The 24,319-nt window shown below is 42.1% G+C and overlaps 1 protein-coding gene across 1 annotated transcript; it reads left to right on the top strand.

Moving 5' to 3' along the window:
- The first annotated feature begins 260 nt into the window (after positions 1-260).
- Positions 261-9,635, top strand: mrpl46 (mitochondrial ribosomal protein L46). The gene is made up of 4 exons (XM_080214321.1): positions 261-511; positions 4,826-5,024; positions 8,241-8,414; positions 9,315-9,635. The coding sequence occupies exons 1-4, from the start codon at positions 266-268 to the stop codon at positions 9,575-9,577; spliced, it is 882 nt and encodes a 293-aa protein (XP_080070447.1). The 5' UTR covers positions 261-265; the 3' UTR covers positions 9,578-9,635.
- Positions 9,636-24,319: the final 14,684 nt, after the last annotated feature.

Below are 24,319 nucleotides of genomic sequence, written 5' to 3'. Positions count from 1 at the left end.
TTAACAGCACAATCTCTCTCCCCATCAGCATTTGGTATCATCCAGAATCCGACTCTTCCATTTATTTATAGGGGACGCAGTAAGAATTCCCAATCCGTTGTTGTTTTTCAAGTGTTCTCGTGTTTGGCCAGGTTGGTTTTTATTTAGAGTTTATGTCAATATGAGATGGTGATATTAAGTCAGGATTGATTTGCGCTGGTGTTTATGGTTGGTTCCCCTCTCTCCCACCCACCCCCCTCCGCTTGGTAGCGGCGCTTGGTGCAAGATGGCGGCGGCGGCGCTGCGTCGCTTCCCCGCGCTCGTCGGCCCTGGGCTTGGAGTGAGGATTAGGCCCGGCGCGGCGTGGAGCTCGCAGCTCCATTCCCTGGGGCCGAGGGGCGGCCCAGACTCCAACCAGACGCCCGGAGTGCCGAGCTGGCAGCGTTGCGGCGCCGTGTGCTTGCAGCGGGCGGCCGTCCTGTCGCGGGAGAAGAACCCGATGGAAACGGCCTTCGCGCAGATGCTGGAGCAGGTGGGGGTGTGCCCGGCAAATGCGCATGCGCGCTGGTCTTCCCCATAGAAGGGAGAGATTGTCAGGTCATTCATTTAGATCATGGGCAGTGGAGGCTGCGCCTTCAAGGTGCAGATTCGATGGGCTCCTTTTGCACTGTAGTGTTTGTATGGTTCTAATTTTCAACCGGCAAGGTACTAGAAATTTATCTGTAAATAAATAACCCTACGGTGCAGAAAGAGGCTATTTGGTCCATGGAGTCTGCACAATCCTACCCAGGTTCTACCCCCATTTCCCTACGTATTTATCCCGCTAATCCCTCTAACCTATGCGTTTCAGGACACTAAAAGGCAATTTTAGCATAGCCAATCCACCTAACCTGCGCATCTTTGGATTGTGAGGAACCGGAGCACCCAGAAGAAACCCACACAGACACGAGGAGAATGTGCAAACTCCACACAGACAGTGACCCAAGCCGGGATTCGAACCTAGATCACTAGAGCTGTGAAGCAGTGCTTGCTACTGTGCCAGTCTTTAGGATGTCAAGTTTTCCCTGATAGCATTAATGATTTATAATTTGCATTTCAGTTGTGCCTTAGTTGTTAGAACTCAGCTCTGAATCACAAGGTTCTGGGTTCAATTCCCACTCTGCTGCAGAACCATTGAATCCCTACAGTGCAGAAGGAGGCCATTTGTTTCATCGAGTCTGCACTGACTGTCCAATAGAGCAACGTTCTTAATTCCTGTCACTCCATGTATTTACCCCATAAACCCCCCTAACCTAAAGGACAATTTTAGCATAGCTAATCCACCTTACCTACACATCTTTACACTCGGAGTGTTGCACTGTTGGAGGTGCAGTCTTTCAGATGAGGTGTTAAACCAAAGTCCCATCTGCCTGTTTGAATATAAATGTTCCACTATTTTGAAAAAGAGCAGTGAAATCCATGCTGCACATATGCCATTTCCAACAAGAGAGAATCTAATTATTGTCTCTCTTGACATTCCATGACATTGCCATAGCTGAATCAATATCTTATCATTGAACCAAAACTGAACTTGACCAGCTTTGTAAACACTGTAACTACATGATCAGTTCAAAGACTGGGACTTCTGCAGTGGGTAACTCACGTCATTATTCCCAAACCTTTGTCCCCTAAGGCACATGTTGGGAGTGTGATAGAATACTCCTCCCTTGTCTGGATAAGTGCACTGCCAAAACACTCAAGAAGTTTGACACCATTCAGGATAAAGCAACCTCCTTGATTGCTTTATCCACAAATTTCCTATCCAAAAATTTCCATTCCCTCCACCACTAATGCACAATTGCAGCAATGTGTACCATCTACAAGATGCACTGCAGGAGCTCACCAAAGCTCCTTAGCCAGCACCTTCTACCATTGAGAAGGACAAGAGCAGCAGACACATGGCAACACCGCCACCTGCCAGTTCCCTTCCTAAGTGACGTACCAGCCTGACTTGGAAATATAGCACCATTCCTTCACTGTGATTGGGTCAAAATCCTAGAACTCCCTATCTAACATACTGTGCGTGCACCTACATCATAGAGAATATAGCAGTTCAAAAGGCAGGTCATCCCTTCTCAAGGGCAATTAGAGATGGGCAATAAATACTGGCCTAACTAACTACACTCACACCACATGAATGAATAAAACAAAGGGGAATGATTTCTGGTATCCTGACCAATATTTATGCTTCAGCCAACATCACAAAGATTATCTGGTATTGTTGCATTGCTGTTTATGGGAGTTTGCAGTATGTAAATTAGCTGCCACATTTCCCACTCTACAAAGTGCAGGGAGTATTTAATCGGTTGTAAAGTGCTTTGAGATGTCTGGTCGTCACAAAAAGCGTGGTATTGTTGCAGGTCTTTTCAAGAAGGCAGTTAAATGGCACTCAAAGACACTTAGGATTGGCAACAAATGCTGGCTTAGCCAATGGCATCCATATCCTTTCTTAAATTTTTTTTTACAAGCTAATAATTTCGGGAATAATCTAGGCAGGCATTTGATTTCAGTACTATCAGAAGTTCCATTTTTTCAGTTGAGGTGTTAAACCTTATGTCTTTTCAGGTAGTTAAAAAGATCCCATGACTTTGAAGAAGGACATGGAAAATCTACTGATGACCCTGAAACTATTGTCGGAAAAACCCATCTGGTTCACAAACATCTTTTAGAGAAGGAAATCTGCCATCCTTACTTGGTCTAGCCTACATGTGACTCCAGAGTCACAGCAATGTGTTGACTCTCAATTGCTTTCCAAGGGCAATTAAGGATGAGCAGTAAATGCTGGTTAGCCAGCGACGCCCGTGTCCCATGAATGAATTAAAAAAAAAGTTCTCCCTGATATTCTGATCAATAGTCATTCCTCAACCAACCTCACTGAAACAAATTTTCTGGTTGATGCTGTTTATGGGAGCTTGCCATGCACACATTGGCAGTTCATGTAATACAATAGTAACTTGCTTCAAAAGTACTTACCTGTAAATCACTTTGGGATATCCTGAGGTTATGAAAGGCGCTATTTCGATGCAAGTTCTATTTTACCTTTTCTGATGTTGTTCCAAATTTGTGTTGAGCACTGATTATGCTCAGATCAATTTTAATGATGTTTTGTTGAGGGACACATATATTTTCAATACATAATAATGAAGTGACTAATGGGATGCTTTGAGTTTCTTCCTAATAATATAATTTGTTCTCAAGGGTATATTTCCCTGGTGGATAATGTTTAAGAATTTCCATACTAATCAATTAACCTGCGCTGGTAATTCTGTTGTGACAATTCTTCATGGCCCTGAACAACAATCACCAGCATGGAGTTAGATAACCACTGCATCAGCAATAGAATAGAAAAATTGTTAGTTTGTCTTGTCCCGATCAGTTATTACCTAGGACAAGGTATTCTTGCTTTTTGATTTGATTTATTATCGCCACATGTATTAGTATACAATGAAAAGTATTGTTTCGTGCATGCTATACAGACAAAGCATACCAGTCATAGAGAAGGAAAGGAGAGAGTGCAGAATGTAGGGTTACATTCACAGCTAGGATGTAAAGAAAGATCAACATAGTGTGAGATAGGTCCATTCAAAAATCTGATGGCAGCAGGAAAGAAGCTGTTCTTGAATCAGTTAGTATGTGACCTCAGACTTTTGTATCTTTTTCCTGATGGAAGAAGGTGGAAAAGAGTATATCTAGGATGCATGGGTCTATAGTTATGCTGGTTGCTTTTTCGAGGCAGTGGGAAGTGTAGACAGAATCAGTGGATGGGAGGCTGCTTTGCGCAATGGACTGGGCTACATTCACCACCCTTTGTAGTTTTTGCGGTCTTGCAAGAGTCATATCAAGCTGCGATACAACCAGAAAGAATGCTTTCTATGCTGCATCTGTAAAAGTTGGCAAGAGTCATAGCTGACATGCCAAATTCCCTTAGCCTCCTGAGAAAGTAGAGACGTTGGTGAGCTTTATTAACTATATTGTCAGCATGGGGGGGGCGCTGTGGAGGAGAGAACCAGTATGGATTGTTGTTGATCTAGACACCTATAAACTTGAAGCTCTCGACCATTTCTACTTGGTCCCCACTGATGTGAACGGGGCGTGTTCTCCACTATACTTCCTGAAGTCGATGACTTTTTTAAAGTTATGCGTAGGATGGCACACTACCCCTTGTCCATCAGGTTTCATCTTTGTACTGAATTATTTGTTGGATGGCAGTGTGGGTGCTGCCATTGGCCTCAGTGCCTCTGGGCCAGAGAGAAATGGTGGTGGTTGGTGGGGGGGTAGGGGGGGTGTTAGGAATATTAACTGTACAGTGTTGTTGTTTGTCAATGCAATAACTTATGATAAAAGCTGTGTTTATGTGGAAAAAACTAAACTTGACTGAAGGTTTCCACTGTCAATGCTTTCCTATATTGCACGTTTTGATGTATACTTGAAGACTGGCTGCAAGAATGAGCTATGGGATGAACACCCGTTGAGTCAGTCTCAACAGAAATAGAGAAAATTGAATTTTTAAAAACTGACTTCCTGCACGTTCCTTGGTAATTTAATCAATGTGAATTTTGAACCTCCAAAGCTGTAGCTGCAAGGGTCCTACACTTAACATTTAAACTAGAAAGATCAGTAGCTTTGTCATGATACGAATGCCAAATATTTTTTTAATGTCCAGTAATGCTGTGAGTGCGGCCTGAATCATAGCAATTTCAACATTGTTGTGAAACGTATCCTCTGGCTACTTTTTAAGAAAGTCTGATAGAAAGTTCAGCCTCTATTGGATCCCTCAAATACAAATAACTTCTCCCATGTTTTGTAGGTAGAATTGGAGAAAAGCCTCTACTCTGATCATGAGCTCCAAGTCTTTGAAGATGAAGAAAAAATGCGTTGGAGGCAGGCAGATGATTATGATTCAGATGAGGAAGAAGATGTTGGCCAAGACATTGTGACTGCCCAAGATCTGGAAGATATGTGGGAACAGAAACTCAGACGGTTTATTGCTGCTGATAGAATACAAGGTCTGTGTTTGTTTTTCTGTTCATCAGTATTCCATCATAAAAGACCAGGGTTCAATTCCGGCCTTGGATCACTGTCTGTGTGGAATCTGCACATTCTTTCCATTTCTGCATGGGTTTCCTCCGGATGCTTCAGTTTCCTCTCACAGTCCAAAGATGATCAGGTTAGGTTGATTAGTCATACCAAATTGCCCTTTGGTGTCAGGAAGATTAGCAGAGCCTAGGTGGGATTATTGTAAAAGTTAAAGTAAAGTTTATTTATTAGTTTCAAGTAAGGCTTACATTAACACTGCAATGAAGTTATTGTGAAATTCCCCTAGTCGCCACAGTCTGGCCGGCACCTGTTTGGGTCAACGCACCTAACCAGCACATCTTTCAGACAGCGCTCCAAAAGCATGTGTTACCAAATAAACCTGTTGGACTTTAACCTGGTGTTGTGAGACTTCTTACTGTGCCCACCCCAGTCCAACGCCAAGATCTCCACATCATGGTTTTTCACTATTGGGTGATTGTGAGCGATGATAGAAAACATTTAATAACTCAAAAAAATGTTTTTGCAGTTTTCAACATCCCATCTTTACACATTGAAGGGTATTCTTTATAATTAATTAAAGTGTGTGGGACAATGCCTTGACTTCATAATAATCTGTATATTTATATGTATTCATAAATTGATCTATCCTCCTAGTATTGCAATTTTTACCCTACCGAATTTCTCAGAATAAATTAGTGTAGTTGTGACTTTGTTGCCATGTCTGTCATAAGGCCCTGACCCTTTGCCAGGGTTCTGTAATTAAAAGTAAAAGTTTGTCAGGCAGCCTGCTTGCATTTGAGAATAGAGTTGAGTGTTGCATTTTGCTGATAATGCAAACTTTAAATTGCAGTATCGCTGATCTTTAACATTAATCGCCTTGGGGAGAAGGCTGCAATATTGTTGAATTTCATCGTAAAATTCCTGCTGGAATGCAGTTTTGAAATGGAGAAACTTACAGCATTAAGCGATCATGCGTGTTTCAGGACTCAGTTTCTGTAAAAGTTGCCATATTAAAAAGCCATCTTCTAAAATGCCCTTCTGAAACATGAGCCAGAATTTTACCTGCACGCCCACCCCGATTCCAGAAATGGATGAGGCTCGGAGAACAGCATTCTTCGTTAGCCTTGGGCGGAATCGTACAAACCTTGGATGGACATGCCGGTTAAATTTCACCCGTAGAGTTGGAAGTTTTGTTTTTGAAGTCAGTTGCTGTTATCCTGGTGGAATCTGTTCACTAGAATTGTACTGACTCTCATTTGTCATTGGACAAATTGCAATGACTTATTTGGTTTTTAAAACTGCAACTGACAACCACAAATGCTTTTTATTTTCATTCAAATGTTGTAAGTAATGCATTGGAGCAAGGCAAGTGATATTCTATCATCACGAATGTGTGATGGCAGGACAGTCGAAGGGCCTAATTTTTTTTATTCATTCATGGGACATGGGCGTCACTGGCTGGCCAGCAATTATTGCCCATTTCTAGTTGTTCCTGGAGGGCAGGTGAGAGTCAACCACATGGAGCACTCCAGAATTATAGGGAGGGGATAGCTTAAACTTGGTATTGGACATAGCTCGGCACAACATTGAGGGGTGAAGGGCCTGTACTGTGCTGTAATGTTCTATGTTTCTATGCTGTGGCTCTGAAGTCACATATCGGCCAGACCAGGTAAGGATGGCAGATTTCCTTCCCTAAAGGACATTAGTGAACCAGTTGGGTTTTTCTGACAGTTGACAATGGTTTCACGATTATTGGTAGATTCTTAATTCCAGATATTCTTTATTGAATTCAAATTCCATCACCTGCTATACCGCGATTTGAACCCAGGTCCTCAGAACATTAGCTGAGTTTCTGGATTAATAGTCTAGCAATAATACCACTAGGCCATTGCCTCCCCAGTATTCAGCTTCAAAAGCAGACTTTCTAATTTATTTTGCAAATCTAAAATGTCTGTTACATCCATAAACAGAATCCCACGCTTTCACGATTTTCTTTGTAATTTTATTAGATTGCGGTTTCTGGATAGTTTCGTTGTTGGAATTTGTGCAAAAAACAAACCTTGAGGTTAAAGATGGAACTCTGAACAAAACGAAAGGAAGTGAAAGAGCGTACAACAGCACAGATTACAAGAAGGACAGCAGACAGGAGAAGAGGGCTTTACTGATTCTCATTGTTGAATCATTTTAAAGCTGAACATAATGAGTTCTGAAGACCTGTGAGCAACAAAGGCTGTAGTTTGATCCTGAGCCATAGAGACCAGCAAGATAGCTTGTGCTATGTTAGTTACCTGTTTAGGGACATAGTAGAACAGGTATAATTGGATTCAGTGCCCCTAAGGAGTGAGAAAAAGATTCAGTGGGGTCTTGCGTATGAATTTACAATGGTACATAAATGAATGTTGACTGAGTGACACGGTGGGTAGCACTGCTGCCTTACGGTGCCAGGACCTGGTTCAATTCCAGTCTTGGTGACTGTCTGTGTGGTGCTTGCATCTTCTCCCTGTGACGACATGGGTTTTCTCCAGGTGCTCCGCTTCCTCCCACAGTACAAAGTTATGCAGGTTAGGTGGATTGGCCATGCTAAAATTGCCTTAGTGTCCCATGATGTGTAGGTTGAGGGGATTAGCAGGATAAATATATGGGGTTACTGGGATAAAGCCTGAGTAAGTTGCTGTGCTGGAGAGTTGGTGTGATGGGCCGAATGGCCTCCTCTGTAGGGATGCTATGATTCTATTCTGTGACAGACTGCCAGATTAGATTTGCCTGCAATATATTCAGTAATTGACTTACCTTAACTCCCACTGGTTAAATATTTGTGTAAAGAATAGCCACTTGGGCAAAGGAGCAGAGAGTTTCCAGTGCTTGTGAAAATACCTCAGCAACAGCCAGTACTCTCAGAGAGAATGGGCAAACATTCGAGGAGGAGAAAACATTCATTTTCCAACAATGCAGCGTATAATAAACCTTGCTGCTGAAGTGGAAAAACTGGATATTTAATTTTAAATGTGAGAAGTGGAAACTCAACAATGATAAAAGAATATCAGTTACCAGGAGAAAAGTGAAACTGTTTGTGATTTATTTAATGCGAATGCATGCTTCGATTGGAAAACAAATCCAGAGGATAAGTTGCTGAATTGTTTCTGAAACCATGCCGATCATTCAAAATGTATTTTTTTGCCTCTTAGAAGCTGACAAGAAGAACGACAGATCGACATTGAACAGGCGATTGGACGAGAAGCTGACATTACTAGTAAAAGAAAAAGTGGGAGATGAGGAGATTTGGTTGCTGCCACAGAGTGAATGGAAGCCAGGAGAAACCATGAGGCAGACTGCAGAACGCACCCTGTCCACACTATCTGGTAGCAGCCTTTGTAGTAGCTTTTTATACATAATACTCTGTTCAATTAGAATCCTAAAATGATACAGCACAGAAAGAGGCCATCTTGCCTGTTCCAACTCTTTCGCAGAGCTAATCCTATTCCTCTGGTCCTTCCCCCCCAAAGCCTGTAATTATTTTCCCTTTCCAACATTTATCGGATTTTCTTTTGAATGTTATTTTTAATCTGCTTCCACCATTCTCTCCAGCATTGCATCCAATTTAACTTGCTGTATTTATTTTGAAACAAAAGGTTTGTTAAGTCGCTTCTTTTTCTTTTGCTAATTCGATGTCTTTTCTACTTTAACTATACCCATTCCTGACACTGGTTGGGTGGTGAGATGGGGTGGTGGTGGTGATGGTGGCATTGTGAAAATGTCACAGGACTGCTAAACTTCAGTGTTATTCATGGGGATATGGGTTCAAATCCCATTAAGGCACTAGGAGGAATTTGAATCCTTTATGGGGCGGCACAGTGGTTAGCACTGTTGCCTCACAGTGCCAAGGTCCCATGTTCAATTCTGGCATTGGGTCACTGTCTGTGTGGTGTTTGCGTGTTCTTCCCGTGTCTGCGTGGGTTTCCTCCGGGTACTCCGGTTTTCTCCCACAATCCAGAGATGTGGGTTAGGAGGATTGGTCATACTAAATTGACCCTAGTGTCAGGGATATTAGCAAGGGTAAATGGGAATAGGCTTGGGTGGGATTGTGGTCAGTATAGATTCGATGGACTGAGTGGCCGCCTTCTGTACTGTAGGGATTCTATTCTATGATTTAAATTTGCTTTCTCTCACAATAATGATAGCCATATCATTATATTGATGATCACAGTAATGATTGCAATATCACTTTTTAATTAATTTTCCCCACCTTTTCAATTTTACAGGAAATGAATTGCAAGCTGTTTTTCTAGGCAATGCTCCAGCTGGTTTCTATAAATACAAGTATCCTAAGGCCATGCGGACTTCTGACACTGTGGGGGCCAAAGTATTTTTCTTCAAAGCCTTGCTGATGAATGGAGACCTGAAGACAAAAAGGAAGGGAGACTACGCGTGGGTAACTAAGAGCGAACTTAAGGACTACCTCAAACCAAAATACTTGCAGCAAGTTAATCGCTTCATCTTTGATACCTCGGCAATGCACACATAAAAGTTTTATTTTGTTAAAGTGGAATCATTGTGAAAATTAAATTATGTGATGAAATTTCTCCCCTGTCTCGCAAATCATATCTTGGAGAGTCCATGAACCTTCTGCCACATTCTTATTGAGATCAAAACTCTGACTGAGAATGCTCTACATTCATAACTTGGTTTGTACCCCATTGTCATTGGGATGTCCAAAGATGTGCAGGTTAGGTGGATTGTCATGCTGAATTTTTCCTCAGCGTACCCAAACAGGCGCCGGAGTGTGGCGACTAGGGAATTTGCACAGTAACTTCATTGTAGTTTGAATGTAAGCCTACTTGTGACTAATAAACTTTAATTGGATAAGAAGGAAAAAAATCAGCTTGGAGTCCTACTGTGCATTAGCTATGTTGTAATCTCTGCTGGAAAGTATGCATATGGGAATCAATTCTAATGCACGATCAGACTTGCTGTTTAGCCACTTACGGAAAGCTTGCTGCTGTCTTTTAAGTTGTACCACTAAGGCATCAACACTATTTTTCCCATGGCAGAGGTGTCTAAGACCAGAGGGCATAGGTTTAAAATGAGGAGTAAGTGATCTAGAAGAGATCTGAGGAAAATTCTTTCGCCCAGAGGCTGGTAGAAATACGGAATGTGCTGGTGGAGCGAGGTACCCCTGCAACATTTAAGAAGCATCTGGATGAGCACTTAAATCACCAAGGCATATTAGGCTATGGACCAAGTGCTGTTAAATGGGATGAGTATAGATTGGTATTTGATAGTTTGCATAGACATGGTGGGCCAAAGGACCAGTTAATGCTGTATTACTCTATGACAACAAGAAGGGGGCAAATAATTGGAGAGGGAAGGGCATGTGGGTGGAGGAATCTCAAAGCAAAGACATTGTTCCCTCTCTCATGTCTGTACAATGCTTACTTCCTCAAACTTGTAGGCAGGGAGCACCCATCTACACTACACCTACACTTGTCTGTTCCCATCAGCAAGATCCTGGGGCTTCAGATTAGTTTCAAACTTAAAATCAGCTTAAGACTCACAAATTATTTAAATATTGAATTGGAAAATCATGAATTTTAAACTGGAAAAATTGCTTTTGGGCTGGAGGGTGTACATTGGATTATTTATCTGGAGTTCACTCTATTGCTTCCAGCTCCCATTGTTTTATACGAAAATTATTCTTTTGAATCCATAATACTGTCCATAAGCAGACCTTGAGTCCTCGGGGGTTGAACTGAGAATTCTTGCTTAATGGAATATATCACCAGCTGCAATGATCTCGATCTATTTCATGTGGTGACAATGAACACACTCCACCAGACTGAAATAGAAGACTTTATCAATAGATGACTTTACCTAATGTTAAACAAATAAATGAACCATATTTAGTGCAAATGGTTACAATAATCTGCTCAACTTCTCCATCCCAAGATAAGGAGACACTGCATCTACAACCTTCAATATAAACTTTATCTTTGAAATCTGGACAATCAGCTATTATATGGTGATACATTGCTACGGAGTACAGTACCACTGCTGATTCCAGTCTAACTACAGACCTAGCAAAAGTCAGTTGCAGATATACCATTCGAATCCTTTCAAGTTATAGGGAAAAATACTTTTAAAATCTATATCTCTCAGCTACATCACAATTATAAAGGATTGCAAAATTAAGTGAAGTAGCTTGATTCTTGTCTGAATACTACAAATAATCCATTAGACAGCTTCTCATCTAAGTGGAGTGGTAACAAACAAAGCTGGACTTCCAAACTAATATCTGTTTCTGCCTACCTGAGTGCAGAAGTGTCATTCATATTTTAATGAAGATGCCATAGATATAAAAGCATCAGTTGCATTGATAGCCACCTTTCAATGCTTCAAGATTCTGGAACATTTCTCCCACCATCACACTCCTACTTTCATAAAGGTCGTGGGAGCAATTTTTCAATTGGATGTTTCTAACCAGTATGACCAGCCCAGTCATCCCAACCTCCACAATCAAAGCTACCAGGCACTATTAACTCAAGCCTAAATGCTACTTGAGCATGCAACTTCCAACACTGGCGGACTGCTGAGTCTTCTGTGCCCAATTACTTTCAGAGACTGGCACCCTTTTGTGGTGTTTCACATAGGTATTATTTGCGGTTTTAGATTTGCTGCTTTATTGCCATAACTGAAATTTGCCACCACCACCTTCCCGTCCCCAGCAACTCTCAATGTCCCTACCCTTACCCCTCTGCTCAATCCTGAGACACGCAGGAAACATCCTGTAAAATTAACCCCATTTTTGCACCCTTTGGAACTAGTGAGCCCCAGATTCCCACTTGGCAATACTGTCATTGAGCAAAACCAGACTGCTATATTGCTTACCGTCTATGTGGCTTCGGTTTGAAGAGCTTAAAAAAAAACACCCTTATAATTTTCCAGAGAACCAGCCTATTAGACAGAAAGTGGGGAATGGGAGTAATTTGGAAGAGGGGCACGAGTGAGATGCTTTTTAAAAATTCTATCATGGTGTGTGGGTATAACTGGCAAGGACAGCGTTTGTTGCCCATCCCTGTTTGCCCTTGAATTGTGTGCCTTGCTGGGCCATTTCAGAGGGCAGTTAAGAGTCAACTAAATCCAAAATGTGGATCTGGAGTCACGTGTCGGCAGAACCAGGTAAGATTTCCTATCCTAAAGGACATTAGTGAACCAGGTGGGTTTAGTAGAAGCGGTGCCAATAGCCAGAAAAGTCAACCAGTGGGGTACAGAAATGCTGATAAAGAAAAATTTGGCTCAGCTGGGCTGGGGAAAAGTTGAGGCACGGATACCAGCCATTGGGCTGGAGAATACCAAGTTGTAGACTGGTTGGTGTGGATGGGAAATGCTGCCAGCAGATGTTACTAGAGAAGGGTAATTGATGGAGAGGGTGGTGGAATGGGGGTAGGGATTGGCAACCAGTTAATGTGTTAGAATAATCATTGCAACAAGTGATGGGAGAACAGTTGAGATAATTGTGAATAAATGGAAATTTAAGTGCAATCCATGGATTACGATACATGGTGGGGTGTGGGTCCATGATTAGAGCAGAGAGGGGGCTAGGTTAGAGAGGGAAAGTGATATAGGTATAGGGTAGGAGGTTTTCTATCTTGATTCTGCACTACTTCAGTGTTATACTGCTGTCTACTTGGATCCAGCACCTGACAGCCATCACTTACAAACTTTTGATGCATGGTTGTGTGGGGTTATAGAATCACAGAATACCAAAGTGCAGAAGGAGGTCATTCGGCCCATCGAGTCTGCACCAACCACAATCCCATGAAGACCTGATCACCCTAACCCCATGCACTTATACTACCAGCCCCTTGACACTAAGAGGCAATTTTGCATGGCCAATCCACCTAATCTTTGGACTATGGGAGGAAAGCAGAGCACCTGGAGGAAGCCCATGCAGACACGAGGAGAATGTGCAAACTCCACACAGACAGTGACCCAAACCAGGAATCGAACCCAGATCCCTGGCACTGTGAGGCAGCTAACCACTGCTAATCACTGGATGAGGATACAAGACCAAAAAGTGGACGGTGGAAAGATAGCCAAAGATTTACTGATCATCTGGGTGAACGTGAAGCTCTGCATGGAGAGCAGTTGGTGGTCAAATATTTGCTTGCATTTGTTGATGATGAATTACCACCATTATGCAAATAGTTTCTGCAAAGGTTGTAGAGTTTTCAAGATGTTTCTAAAGACCCTTCTGCCACTGACATCCTTATGTTTATTATTAAACAAAATATTCCAATCTTTCTATCTGAGGTGTTTCCTTTGGGTTTCTTTTCTCTTTCTGTCCCAATTTCAATCTCCCCCGGGTCCTCTACTTTGCATTATTTCTTCTGTTCTGCAGCTGTCCAGGGCCGGATTCAGTTGATTACTTCACTAATAAAAAAGGATTTACTGACACTTTCTTTTTCTGCTACTTTGCTTAGTTTGAGAATTTGCTTATGTCCCACTGGGCTAACATATAACATCAATTGTTTATTAAATTCACATTCACATTCTGTATCACATTTCCTATAACATTTTCCTATCACACTTTGTTGATTGGCTCAAAGTTAAACAGTGCAGATTAGAAATAACAAGTTAAGGGAATGATTGCTACCGCTTCCACAAACATTCACTACCTTCACCACCAATGAATAGTGGTAGCCGTGTGTACCACTGATAAGATGCACTGCAGGAACTCACCAATGCTCCTTAAACAACACGTTCCAAGCCCAAGACCCCTACCATCTTGATGTAAAAGGGCAGCAAGTACCTGGAAACACCACCACTTGGAGGTTTCCCTCAGGTAAGTCATCATCCTGACTTGGAAGTGTCGTGCCGTTCCTGCACTGCCGCTGGAACTCCCTAGCTGCACTGTGAGTATACCTACACCTGAGATACTGCACCACCTTCTCAAGGGCAACTGGGGATGAGCAATAAATATTGACCTAACCGAAAAATGACAGGGAAAGCAGCTGTAAAAACTGTCACCGAAAATCCATTGAGGATTAAGGAAAACAACTGATTCTGCAAGAGCAAGTTGGTGAAGCTATAACTAAAAGAATTTTGGGAGAGGGCAGGTGGGTGAAGGTTAACCATTCAAATTGCAAGTCTCTTTGCTTTGCACTACTGTTTTTATATTGACTGATTCAAAGATCTGACTCTTCTAATGTCTTCACTGAAGCTCTTACTGTAAAGTCTTGGTCAGCCTCAAAAGAGTAATCTTCAGGTAGATTATCTTTTTCAACTGAAGTGGTGGAGCGATATGACAACTACAGTTTGTAGTTGGCAGATTTTTGCAGCTTTCGTCAATTGGTTTGTCTGAGCTAAAGCAGGATCCTGTGAACAATTGTCAGTGTTTTGTGCTCTTTTCAAAACATCCCGAAGAGTAAATTCTCAAAAGCTTTTTCTCAGATAAGTTGCACATTGAAAGTATTGGCTGCTCCTTTTCTTAAGTTTAAAATTGCTCAATTTTTAACTCATGGTTCAGGCCCCTTTTCTGACAATTGTTAGTATTTTGAAGGCAAAACTAAAATTGATTATTGAGCATGGATTCATTTTCCTCAGTGGACAATCAAAATATTCCATATTTTCCCCAAATGATTCAAACTAACTGGAAGAGGAAGTTAATTATTGGTTCCTCTAGGTTAGCTGTTATCCATGTCAATCACGCCAAGCCACTCTTCTTCATTTTGACTTCAAAGCTAATTAAAAATCTCTCAAATAACGGTAATCTCTCCCTCAATGTCAATAAAGTGAAGGAGATAGTCGTTGTCTTCAGGTAGCATACTGGGGGACATGCCTCTGTCTACATCATTGGTGATGAAGCGGAAATGGTCGAGACCTTCAAGTTTCTTGGTGTCAAGACAACTTGTCCTGGTCCCTCCATGCTGACACTATAATTAAGAAAGCCCATCACTGCCTCTACTTTCTCAGGAGGCTAAGGAAATCTGGCATGTCCCCTTGGACTCTCATCAATTTTTACAGATGCACCATAGAAATTTTCCTTTCCAGATGTCTCACACCTTGGTATGGCTCCTGCTCTGACCAAGACCGCAATAAACTACAAAGGGTTGTAAATGTAGCTCAGTCCATCATTCAAACCAGCCTCACATCCATTGGCTTGTCTACACTTCCCACTGCCTCAGAAGAGCAGCCAGCATAATTAAGGACCCCATGCACCCCAGACATACTCTCTTCCATCTTCTTCTGTCAGGAAAAATATACAAATCCGTTCCAACTGACTCAAGAACTTCTTCCCTGCTGCCATCAGATTTTTGAATGGATCTATCATATATTAAACTGATCTTTCCCTATACCCTATTTCTGACTGCAACAATATATTCTGCACCCTCTCCTTTCCTTCCCCACTATGTACTCTATTAATGATATGCTTTATCTATATAGCATGCAAGAAACAATACTTTTCACTGTATTCCAATACATGTGACAATATTAAATCAATTCAAATCATATCAAATCAAAATAAGTGTACGAATCATGGGGGTAAATGTAACAAATTGACCAAAATTTTGGCAACTGCATAAGCAATGAATTTTTGAACAATTAAAGGATAATTTCTTCTGTATTGAGATATTTATTCATTACTGTATAATTATACATACACTTCTAGTAAACTAAATGCTTAAAGACAACTTTCATTTATATAACATCTTAATTGTAGAAAAAGCATCCCACGGTGCTTCACTGAGTTGTCATCAGCCAAAAATGCAGGATAAGAAGAAATTTAAATGGCCAGAATGCAAAGGTTGGACACATGGCCCTGGTTTTTATTCTTTCAAGGGATGTGGGTGTTGCTAGCATAGACAGCACATTTTGCCCATCCTTAATTGCCCTTGAACTGAGTAACCATTTCAGAACCATTTATGAGAAAAGACTGCCAGGCAGCCATGGGCTCCCATTCCTCTTTCTCTCTGACCTTGAAGTTGGCCACAGTTGCAATGACTTTTCTCCCAGGGCTCAGACTTCTAAATCTCCCCCACCCCCACCATTTGTAGATTCGAAGATTCCTTCCAAATGCTTTAGATACTTGGAGTGTCCTTGGGTTGCCAACCCTCCAGGATTGACCTGGAATCTCCAGGAATCGAAGACCAGTCTCCAGGACATTGCTGTGTGCGACCCTGGAGAAAAAAATCATAGCGACATTAAAAAAGACTGATTTTTGTTGCCATCTTCATCGAACATTTCTCGTTATAAGATGAAAATTTTGAAAATGTGGGAAAGAAAAAGCTCTTCGGCTAAGAGGCTAGCACCATACAATTGAGTCATGCATCTTGTTGCTTTCCAATTGATGTCGGAAGGCAGTGCCTCACAAGAATGATGTGTTAGCTGACTAATGGCTGGAACATAGGAGCAAGTCATGCGATGAAACCTGGAGGAAAACATTTTATCACAGTTGGCAACCTTACCTGAAGCCTTCCAGGCTGCAGAATAGCTTCCCACTGTTCTCACATATACTTAATTGTTGTAATATCTACCCATATAAATGTAATGGGATGAATTTTGAAAATATTACATTTCTCTTGTTTGTTCAATCTCTTACAATTATGGCTTTCAGTGTTATATTTTTTGTCATTATTTTTCTGATAAATAATGATGCCAACACCTGCAGTCATGTCTAAAGTAATGTCTGTCCACATTACTTTTAATGGATCACAACTCCTTTGCAATATATATCTTTCAAACTACTAACATTACCTGACTATGCTACCTCTTTCATGCCTGCGGCTTCACTAAGTGTATCCCAACACCATTTTATCTGCTGGCAACACAGTCAAATCATCACGGGTCTTTAAATTCTGTTTGATATAATTTTTCCACTCAGATTTTCCCCTGATGTGCTTAGAGCTAAATAAATGGCAGGTGCCTCTCTGTAACCTAGTTCCCTACTGCGTTTAAAAAATGTAAGGGAAACATTTGGAGCCTCGAGGAGATTTAATCCATTGACGTGATTTGCTTCTGCTTAAATGGAGCAGCTTGATGCCTTACACGTGTAAAATGGCTCCCGCATTCTTTTCATTGCGATTAAATAAGTATTTAACTAACGTGGTGTCACTTCAGCTCTTGTTTCTGGCAATGTTTAAAATAAAAGGCAAGAAAGGATGTTGAGTATTATTGGACACTGTTACCTTTCTTCTGCTGAAATTTTTGTCTTGGGTGTACTCTCATGATAATTCATTGGGGCAATAGCATTCTAGCTATTAAATTAATACGTAAATATGTAACGGAAGATGTATAATAATAATTTGTGGTTCGCAGAAAAAAAAGTCAAAATTATGAAGTTCATTGTCTAACCCATCATTAAACTCATAGAATACCTCCCAATGAGGACGGCCCAGTGGCACAGTGGTTAGCACCGCTGCCTCACAGCGCCAGGGACCCAGGTTGAAATCTGGCCTTGATCACTGTCTGTGTGGAGTTTGCACATTCTCCCCATATTGGCGTGGGTTTCCTCTGGGTGCTCCGGTTTCCTTCCACAGTCCAAAGATGTGCGGGTTAGCTTGATTGGCCATGAAAAATTGCCTCTTAATGTCAGGGGGATTAGCAGGGTAAATGTATGGAGTTACAGGAATAGGGCCTGGGTGGGATTGCAGTTGGTACAGATTCGATGGGCAGAATGACCTCCATCTGTACTGTAGGGATTTATGATTCTATGATCTAAGATTGCCTTATTAGGTCATTACAAAGCACAAGTCCTGGTATAACACCCTGTTGGTATAAAAGTTGATTCAATGTGGACAATACTATGGGAATCTTAAGTATGATGATACCAACTTATCTCCTGTGTTAAAAACAGAAAATGCTGGAAAATCTCAGCAGGTCTGACAGCATCTGTGGAGAGAGAACAGAGCCAATGTTTTGAGTATGGATGAGACACTTCCAGTTGGGGACTTTGCAGCCTTCTGGGCTGAACATTGCGTTCAACAACTTCAGAGCATGAACCCTGTCCTCCATTTTCACCCCATTTCCATTTATTTTATTTCATTTATTCTTTTTATTTGATTTATCCATTTTTATCACCCTTTATTCTCACTTCCATTTTTTCACTTCTCCATTCCCACTCTCTACCTCCTCCCCCCTCCCCCCACGCCTCCCTTTCAGGGCAACTGCCACATTCCTGAGGCAGTCCCTTAACCATCTGTGCCTCTGTTCTGCCATTCACACATTCTGGTCACTTAATGGACACTTTAAAATCTTTTTCAACCTTCTTCATCATCATTTATATTCCCTTTAATTACAACCCTCCCCACCCCACACCCACCACCCTCATAGTATAAACCTTCTCTGCTTTTATTTACTCTTAGCTCTGATAAAGGTTCATCCAAACTCAAAACATTGACTCTATTCTCTCTCCACAGATGTTGTCAGACCTGCAGAGATTTTCCAGCATTTCCTATTTTTGTTTCAGATTCTAGCCCCCGCAGTATTTTGCTTTGATCTCCGGTGGTGTTGTATACGGGGAGTCAAGACCAAGTGTAGTCTTTATTTCATATTTAACCATACCTTCTGCCCTTATTTCTACATTTTCATGTCCAATTCCCACGTCCGTGTAATGGAAACTACTAATGTACACTTGTCATGCTGCAATTATATCCTCCTGCCAGTGGTGATGCTGCAGTGTCTTGACTGGTAGAGAGGGTCTTTTCAACATGACAGATTGGTGTAGACCTTTCCACTGCTGTGGTGATGAGTGGTGACTGTCCCTTTAAAGTGAAGACAGTCACCCGATTTGGGGGACCAGTTGGGACTCAGAGTGGGTAATCACCCCAGGGGCTGGAGTCCTCTCTTAGACAGAGAACATATTGGGGACTGGGGCAGCTTTATGGGCTGCTGGCAATTTCTCATTAATATAGACTTTTGTGTTTCACAACTGTTGAATGAGAATTTGCAATAGAAGAAACTGTCAGGAATTGTGTGTGGATGTAAAGTTTTAATGGAAATAAAGAGGAGAAGTGGAACTTCAGGAAATTACTCATGGAGTCTGAGATGAGGAGGTTGGTGCTGGGTAGTCCAAGGGCAATGTGGCTAAAGAATTGTCAATCTCTCATGGGGCTTTGGGGTCCTTGGATCATGTTACATAAGAACATAAGAAATAGGAGCAGGAGTAGGCCATCTAGCCCTTCGAGCCTGCCCCGCCATTCAATAAGACCATGGCTGATCTGAAGTGGACCAGTTCCACTTTCCCGCTTTCTCCCCATAACCCTTAATTCCCTTGTCTGTCAAAAATCTATCTACCCGTGACTTAAATATATTTAGCGAGGTAGCCTCCACCACTTCAACGGGCAGAGAATTCCAGAGATTCACCACCCTTTGAGTGAAGAAGTTCCTCCTCAACTCCGATCTAAACTGCCCCTCCCTTATCTTGAGGCTGTGCCCTCTAGTCCTGCTGTCCTTTCTAAGTGGGAAGAATCTCTCTACCTCTACCCTATCCATCCCTTTCATTATCTTATACGTCTCTATAAGATCCCCCCTCATCCTTCTAAACTCCAACGAGTACAGACCCAGTCTATTCAGCCTCTCTTCATAGTCCAACCCCCTCATCTCCGGTATCAGCCTAGTGAACCTCCTCTGTACTCCCTCCAAGGCCAAAATATCCTTGCGCAAGTGTGGCGACCAAAACTGCACACAGTACTCCAGCTGCGGCCTCACCAGTGCCCTGTACAGTTGCAGCAAGACCTCCCTGCTTTTATATTCTATCCCCCTTGCTATAAAGGCCAGCATCCCATTCGCCTTCTTGATCACCTGCTGCACCTGCAGACTGGGTTTTTGAGATTTGTGCACAAGGACCCCCAGGTCCCTCTGCACCGTAGCATGCTGCAGCTTTTCGCCCTTTAAATGTTGCCAGATCGGATTTGGATATATATTTATTGTCAATCCAGATTTCACAAGAAATTCACCCATTATTGTACATGTCTTGGTTATTTTCTTCTGGTGATTCTCACAGCAGAGGAGGATATTGGAATGGATGCTGTGGATGTGGTTATGGAGAACAAGATAAACCCTGGGGCTAGTCCAGAAAGAGCACAGATACAGGAAGCATTCCAAGCAGGCTCATCAGGAGTTCTCCTGTCCCTTGTTTACTCAAAGACTTGATTGTATCGTGTTGTGATTGTTGCTATTTGGTTGATAAACCAGGTTGATGATGAGTTTAAATGTGGGATAGCTGCTTTAAATTGTAATCACCTTATTGAGGCTTTTGGAGTATAAATCCCTGGTTAAGGTAATGATTGGCTGTTTGGGGACCTGGGGAGGAGGATGGGTGCCTACAGCAGTTCTGTACAACAAAAGTTAAACTGGTTCACAGATGCCCAAGTGACTTGCCCTTGATGCAACCTTGTGGAGTCTGTGACTGCATGTCCTTTATAGACTACACATCCTTTTGAGTTTCTTCAAAAATGTTTTGTTGATATTTTGGTTGCAGTTCAGCCCCAGGCTCCTGATTTACAGACACCCAGTGCAGAGAGGGGTGGAGAAGGGCGAGGATCTCCTTGTGAACCTGGACCTGGCAAACCTTGCCATAAACAGGTCCAGATAGTGGGTCACTGAGGGGGGTCATCTGACCTGACTGCCTGCCTCTCTACCGTGGCTATATTCATGGCTGGGTGTCCCTGGAGAGGGAGCATGAGGTATCCGAGGGCACTGTTAATGCCTTCTGTGCCTGCTGGGCACCACAGGGGTTGGTGTGCATTATTGACTCCTTTAATCATATCTTGATTGATGTTTTATGTTTCCTTTCCACTTTATCCTTTGTTTTGGGCAGTTCCCCTCCTTTAGGGAGCTGCCCCTTTTAATTTGTCCCCTCATTAATTTGATTTAGTTTATTTCGTTGGCCAAAAAGATTGGACAGGCAATCATTACCAATCAGGGAGTCTCACCTCTCTATATATTGAGGAATGTCTAACTTTGTACCTGAAGCACTCTTAGGAGTAGAATTGAGCTTGTACATGAAGGGAATGTGGTGAAGGGATGCTGGCCTGTGATATTTCATATGTGATCTGCATGTGATTCTGCTCATTAGCAAAATCACATGGTTAAAATGGACCAATTTGCAAGCCTGAAGAAACTTTGCAGTCATCTTCTTGCTCAGTTCTCTGCCTGAATGAAGGCCTGACCCACAGTGACGGGGCCCCCAATATAATCAGTAAAGAGACAGGTCCCAAATCCACCCCAGCTGGAATGGGGAATTGAAACACAGGTTGTTATCACCATCTGATCCAGACTGGCCATCCAGCTGGCCAAGGTGGCCAAGTTGCCATGGCAACATATACTGTTACATGCATGTTGTAGTCTTAAGCTACAGATAGTGATGATAGAGACTCCAATTTTCCTTCCATCATATAGTGTCCAGGATTCTCTCCCACTCTTACCACCTGTCGTTGGTGTGGGCTTAAAGGATTTACAAGTTCTCCCCCTCACACTCACAGTGTAAATCATTAGCTCCATTCTCTTGCCACAGATGCTGTTAAACCTGCTGTGATTTTCCAGCATTCTCTGATTTTATTTCAGATTCCAGCATCCCATTTGGTGCTAATGTCCTCTTGGGAAGAAAATCTGCTGTCCTTGCCTGGTCTGGCCTACATGTGTCTCCAGACCCACAGCAATGCGGTTGACTCACAAATGCCCTCTGAAATGGAGTGGAGTTAGGGAAGGGCAATAAATGCTGACCCAGCCGATGCAACCCACATGTTTTAAAAATGGGTTTTAAAAAATCCATAGTTTTTTTGCCTTTACATTGACACTTAACCTATTTGGCCATCTTATAAATGCAACTTCCTTGGCTGTCAAGTCTTTCAGTGAGACTTGAACCCAGAGCTTCTGGCCCACAGGCAGGGACACTAACCAACCTACCACAGGACCATGTTCTGCAATCAATCAGACGCAAAAACAAAGACTACTTCTTTTTTGTCTTTTGAGTGATCTAGAGCTGTATAGAGGAAGATAGCCCGGTAATTAATCAGTGGGTGGAGAGCCAAATTCAAATGCAATAGACTGGGTCTGTACTCGTTGGCGTTTAGAAGGATGAGGGGGGATCTTATAGATACATATAAATAACGAAGGGGATGGATAGGGTAGAGGTAGAGAGATTCTTCCTGCTCAGAAAGGACAGCAGGACTAGAGGGCACAGCCTCAAGATAAGGGGGGTGCGGTTTAGAATGGAGTTGAGGAGGAACTTCTTCACTCAAAGGGTGGTGGATCTCTAGAATTCTCTGCCCGTTGAAGTGGTGGATGCTACCTCGCTAAATATATTTAAGTCACAGGCAGATAGGTTTTTGGTAGGCAAAGGAATTAAGGGTCATGGGGAGAAAGCGGGAAAGTGGAGCTGAGCCACTTCAGATCAGCCATGATCTTATTGAATGGCGGGGCAGGCTCGAAGGGCTAGATGGCCTACTCCTGCTCCCATTTCTTATGTTCTTATGTTCAATCTTTAAAACACAAAACAGCCATTTAATTATTGGTTAGATACAATACTTCCAATGTAACTAATTGTGCAAAGTGCTTTTGGGCATTTCAATCCAAGAGCATAGGATACTGTTTGAATATAAACACTACTGTACAAGTCTGCTTCACAAAATGTTCAAAGTGACATTATATGACACCAGTCATTAACAGAGTAAGCTGCAGTATATGGAAGGCATCCAACGTTGAGAACTCTGATTGACTTGTCATTACCCAAACCTCAAGTCTGTCGCACAGAGATTGCCATTTGTAATTTTAATCTGACTGAGTGTTTTTTCCTTGATTGCGTGGCTATCCATATTGTACAGCATTGTAATTGAAACATTTTGGTGTGGGAGACACCAAATAACTATTGCTGGACCACTGCTAACACACTCTTGGGGACTTCCATATAAACATTTACACTTTCTTGGGACCCTGTCTTGACTGGCAAAACATAGGCTGGCTCCTCAAAAGAAAACTAAGCTTTTGTAGCAGAAAATGTGTTTTATACTTGCAAACATGAGCAGAAAACAGGCTAATAAGTCAAGAAAATAAATTCATAATACCCAATGCTCATGTTGTGCTTGCCATCAGATTGATAGAAATGTCATGACCGTGAGTTCCAAGGGGCAATAAATACAAAATAGTCACTAATAAATCCAAAAGGGAATTTGGCAGACACTTCATTACACAGCGAGCGGTTACAGTGTGGGCTTGCTATCACAGGGAGCAGTGGAGGACCGCAGTATAGATGTATTCAAGAGGAAACAAGATAAATACATAGAAGAGAAAGGAATAGAAGAATATACTGATGAGGTTAGAAGGAGTTGGAGAAGGATCACCTGGAGCACAAATGCATGCTATAGTTAAGAAAGCCCACCAATGCCTCTACTTTCTCAGAAGACTAAGGAAATTTGGCATATCAATTACGACTCTCACCGACTTTTACGGATGCACCATAGAAAACATCCTTTCACAGCTTGGTATGGCTCCTGTTCTGCTCAAGGCAACAAGAAACTACAAAAGGTCGAGAATGTAGCTCAATCCATTATGCAAACCAGCCTGCCAACCATTGACTGTGTCTACACTTCCTGCTGCCTCGGCAAAGTAGCCAGCATAATCAAGGACCCCACACTTCTTGGACATTTTTGTCAGGAAAAAGATACAAAAGTCTGAGGTCACATACCAACTGACTTAAGAACAACTTCTTCCCTGATGTCATCAGACTTTTGAATGGACCGACCTTGCATTAAGTTGATCTTCCTCTACACCCTAGCTATGACTGTAACACTACATTCTGTACTCTCTTGTTTCCTTCTCTATGAATGGTATGCTTTGTCTGTGTAGCACGTAAGAAACAATGCTTTTCACTCCATGCTAATACATGTGATAATAATAAATCAAATCAAATCAATTAGGACAAAAGGCCTGTTTCTGTGCTGTAAATACTTTGGAAGATCCCATGTTGAAAACCTGTACCTGTACATTTGGAATATCTAGAAGTGATGTCCTCCTTTACAGTTATTTGCTGCTCGGTGTAATTTGGCTGCCAAATGATATATCCAAAATTCTGGCACTCGTTTCTTTTTCTGTCTAGCCTACCTACCAACCTGTCAGTCTCCAGTGGCTCCCTAGCCCCCTGTGCGTTGATCTTAAAATTCTCATCCATCCTCAGTGTATTAACTCGAAGTAAGGTGAGTAGGGTTAGACATGATCTTGATAGAAAAGGCCCTGGCAGGTATTTGCTGAATACGAGAAAACTGGAGCTGTT

Source organism: Carcharhinus amblyrhynchos, chromosome 28, assembly GCF_965287045.1.
Source record: "Carcharhinus amblyrhynchos chromosome 28, sCarAmb.v2.hapA, whole genome shotgun sequence".
Lineage (NCBI taxonomy): Eukaryota > Metazoa > Chordata > Chondrichthyes > Carcharhiniformes > Carcharhinidae > Carcharhinus > Carcharhinus amblyrhynchos.
This window is presented reverse-complemented; position numbering and strand designations above follow the sequence as displayed.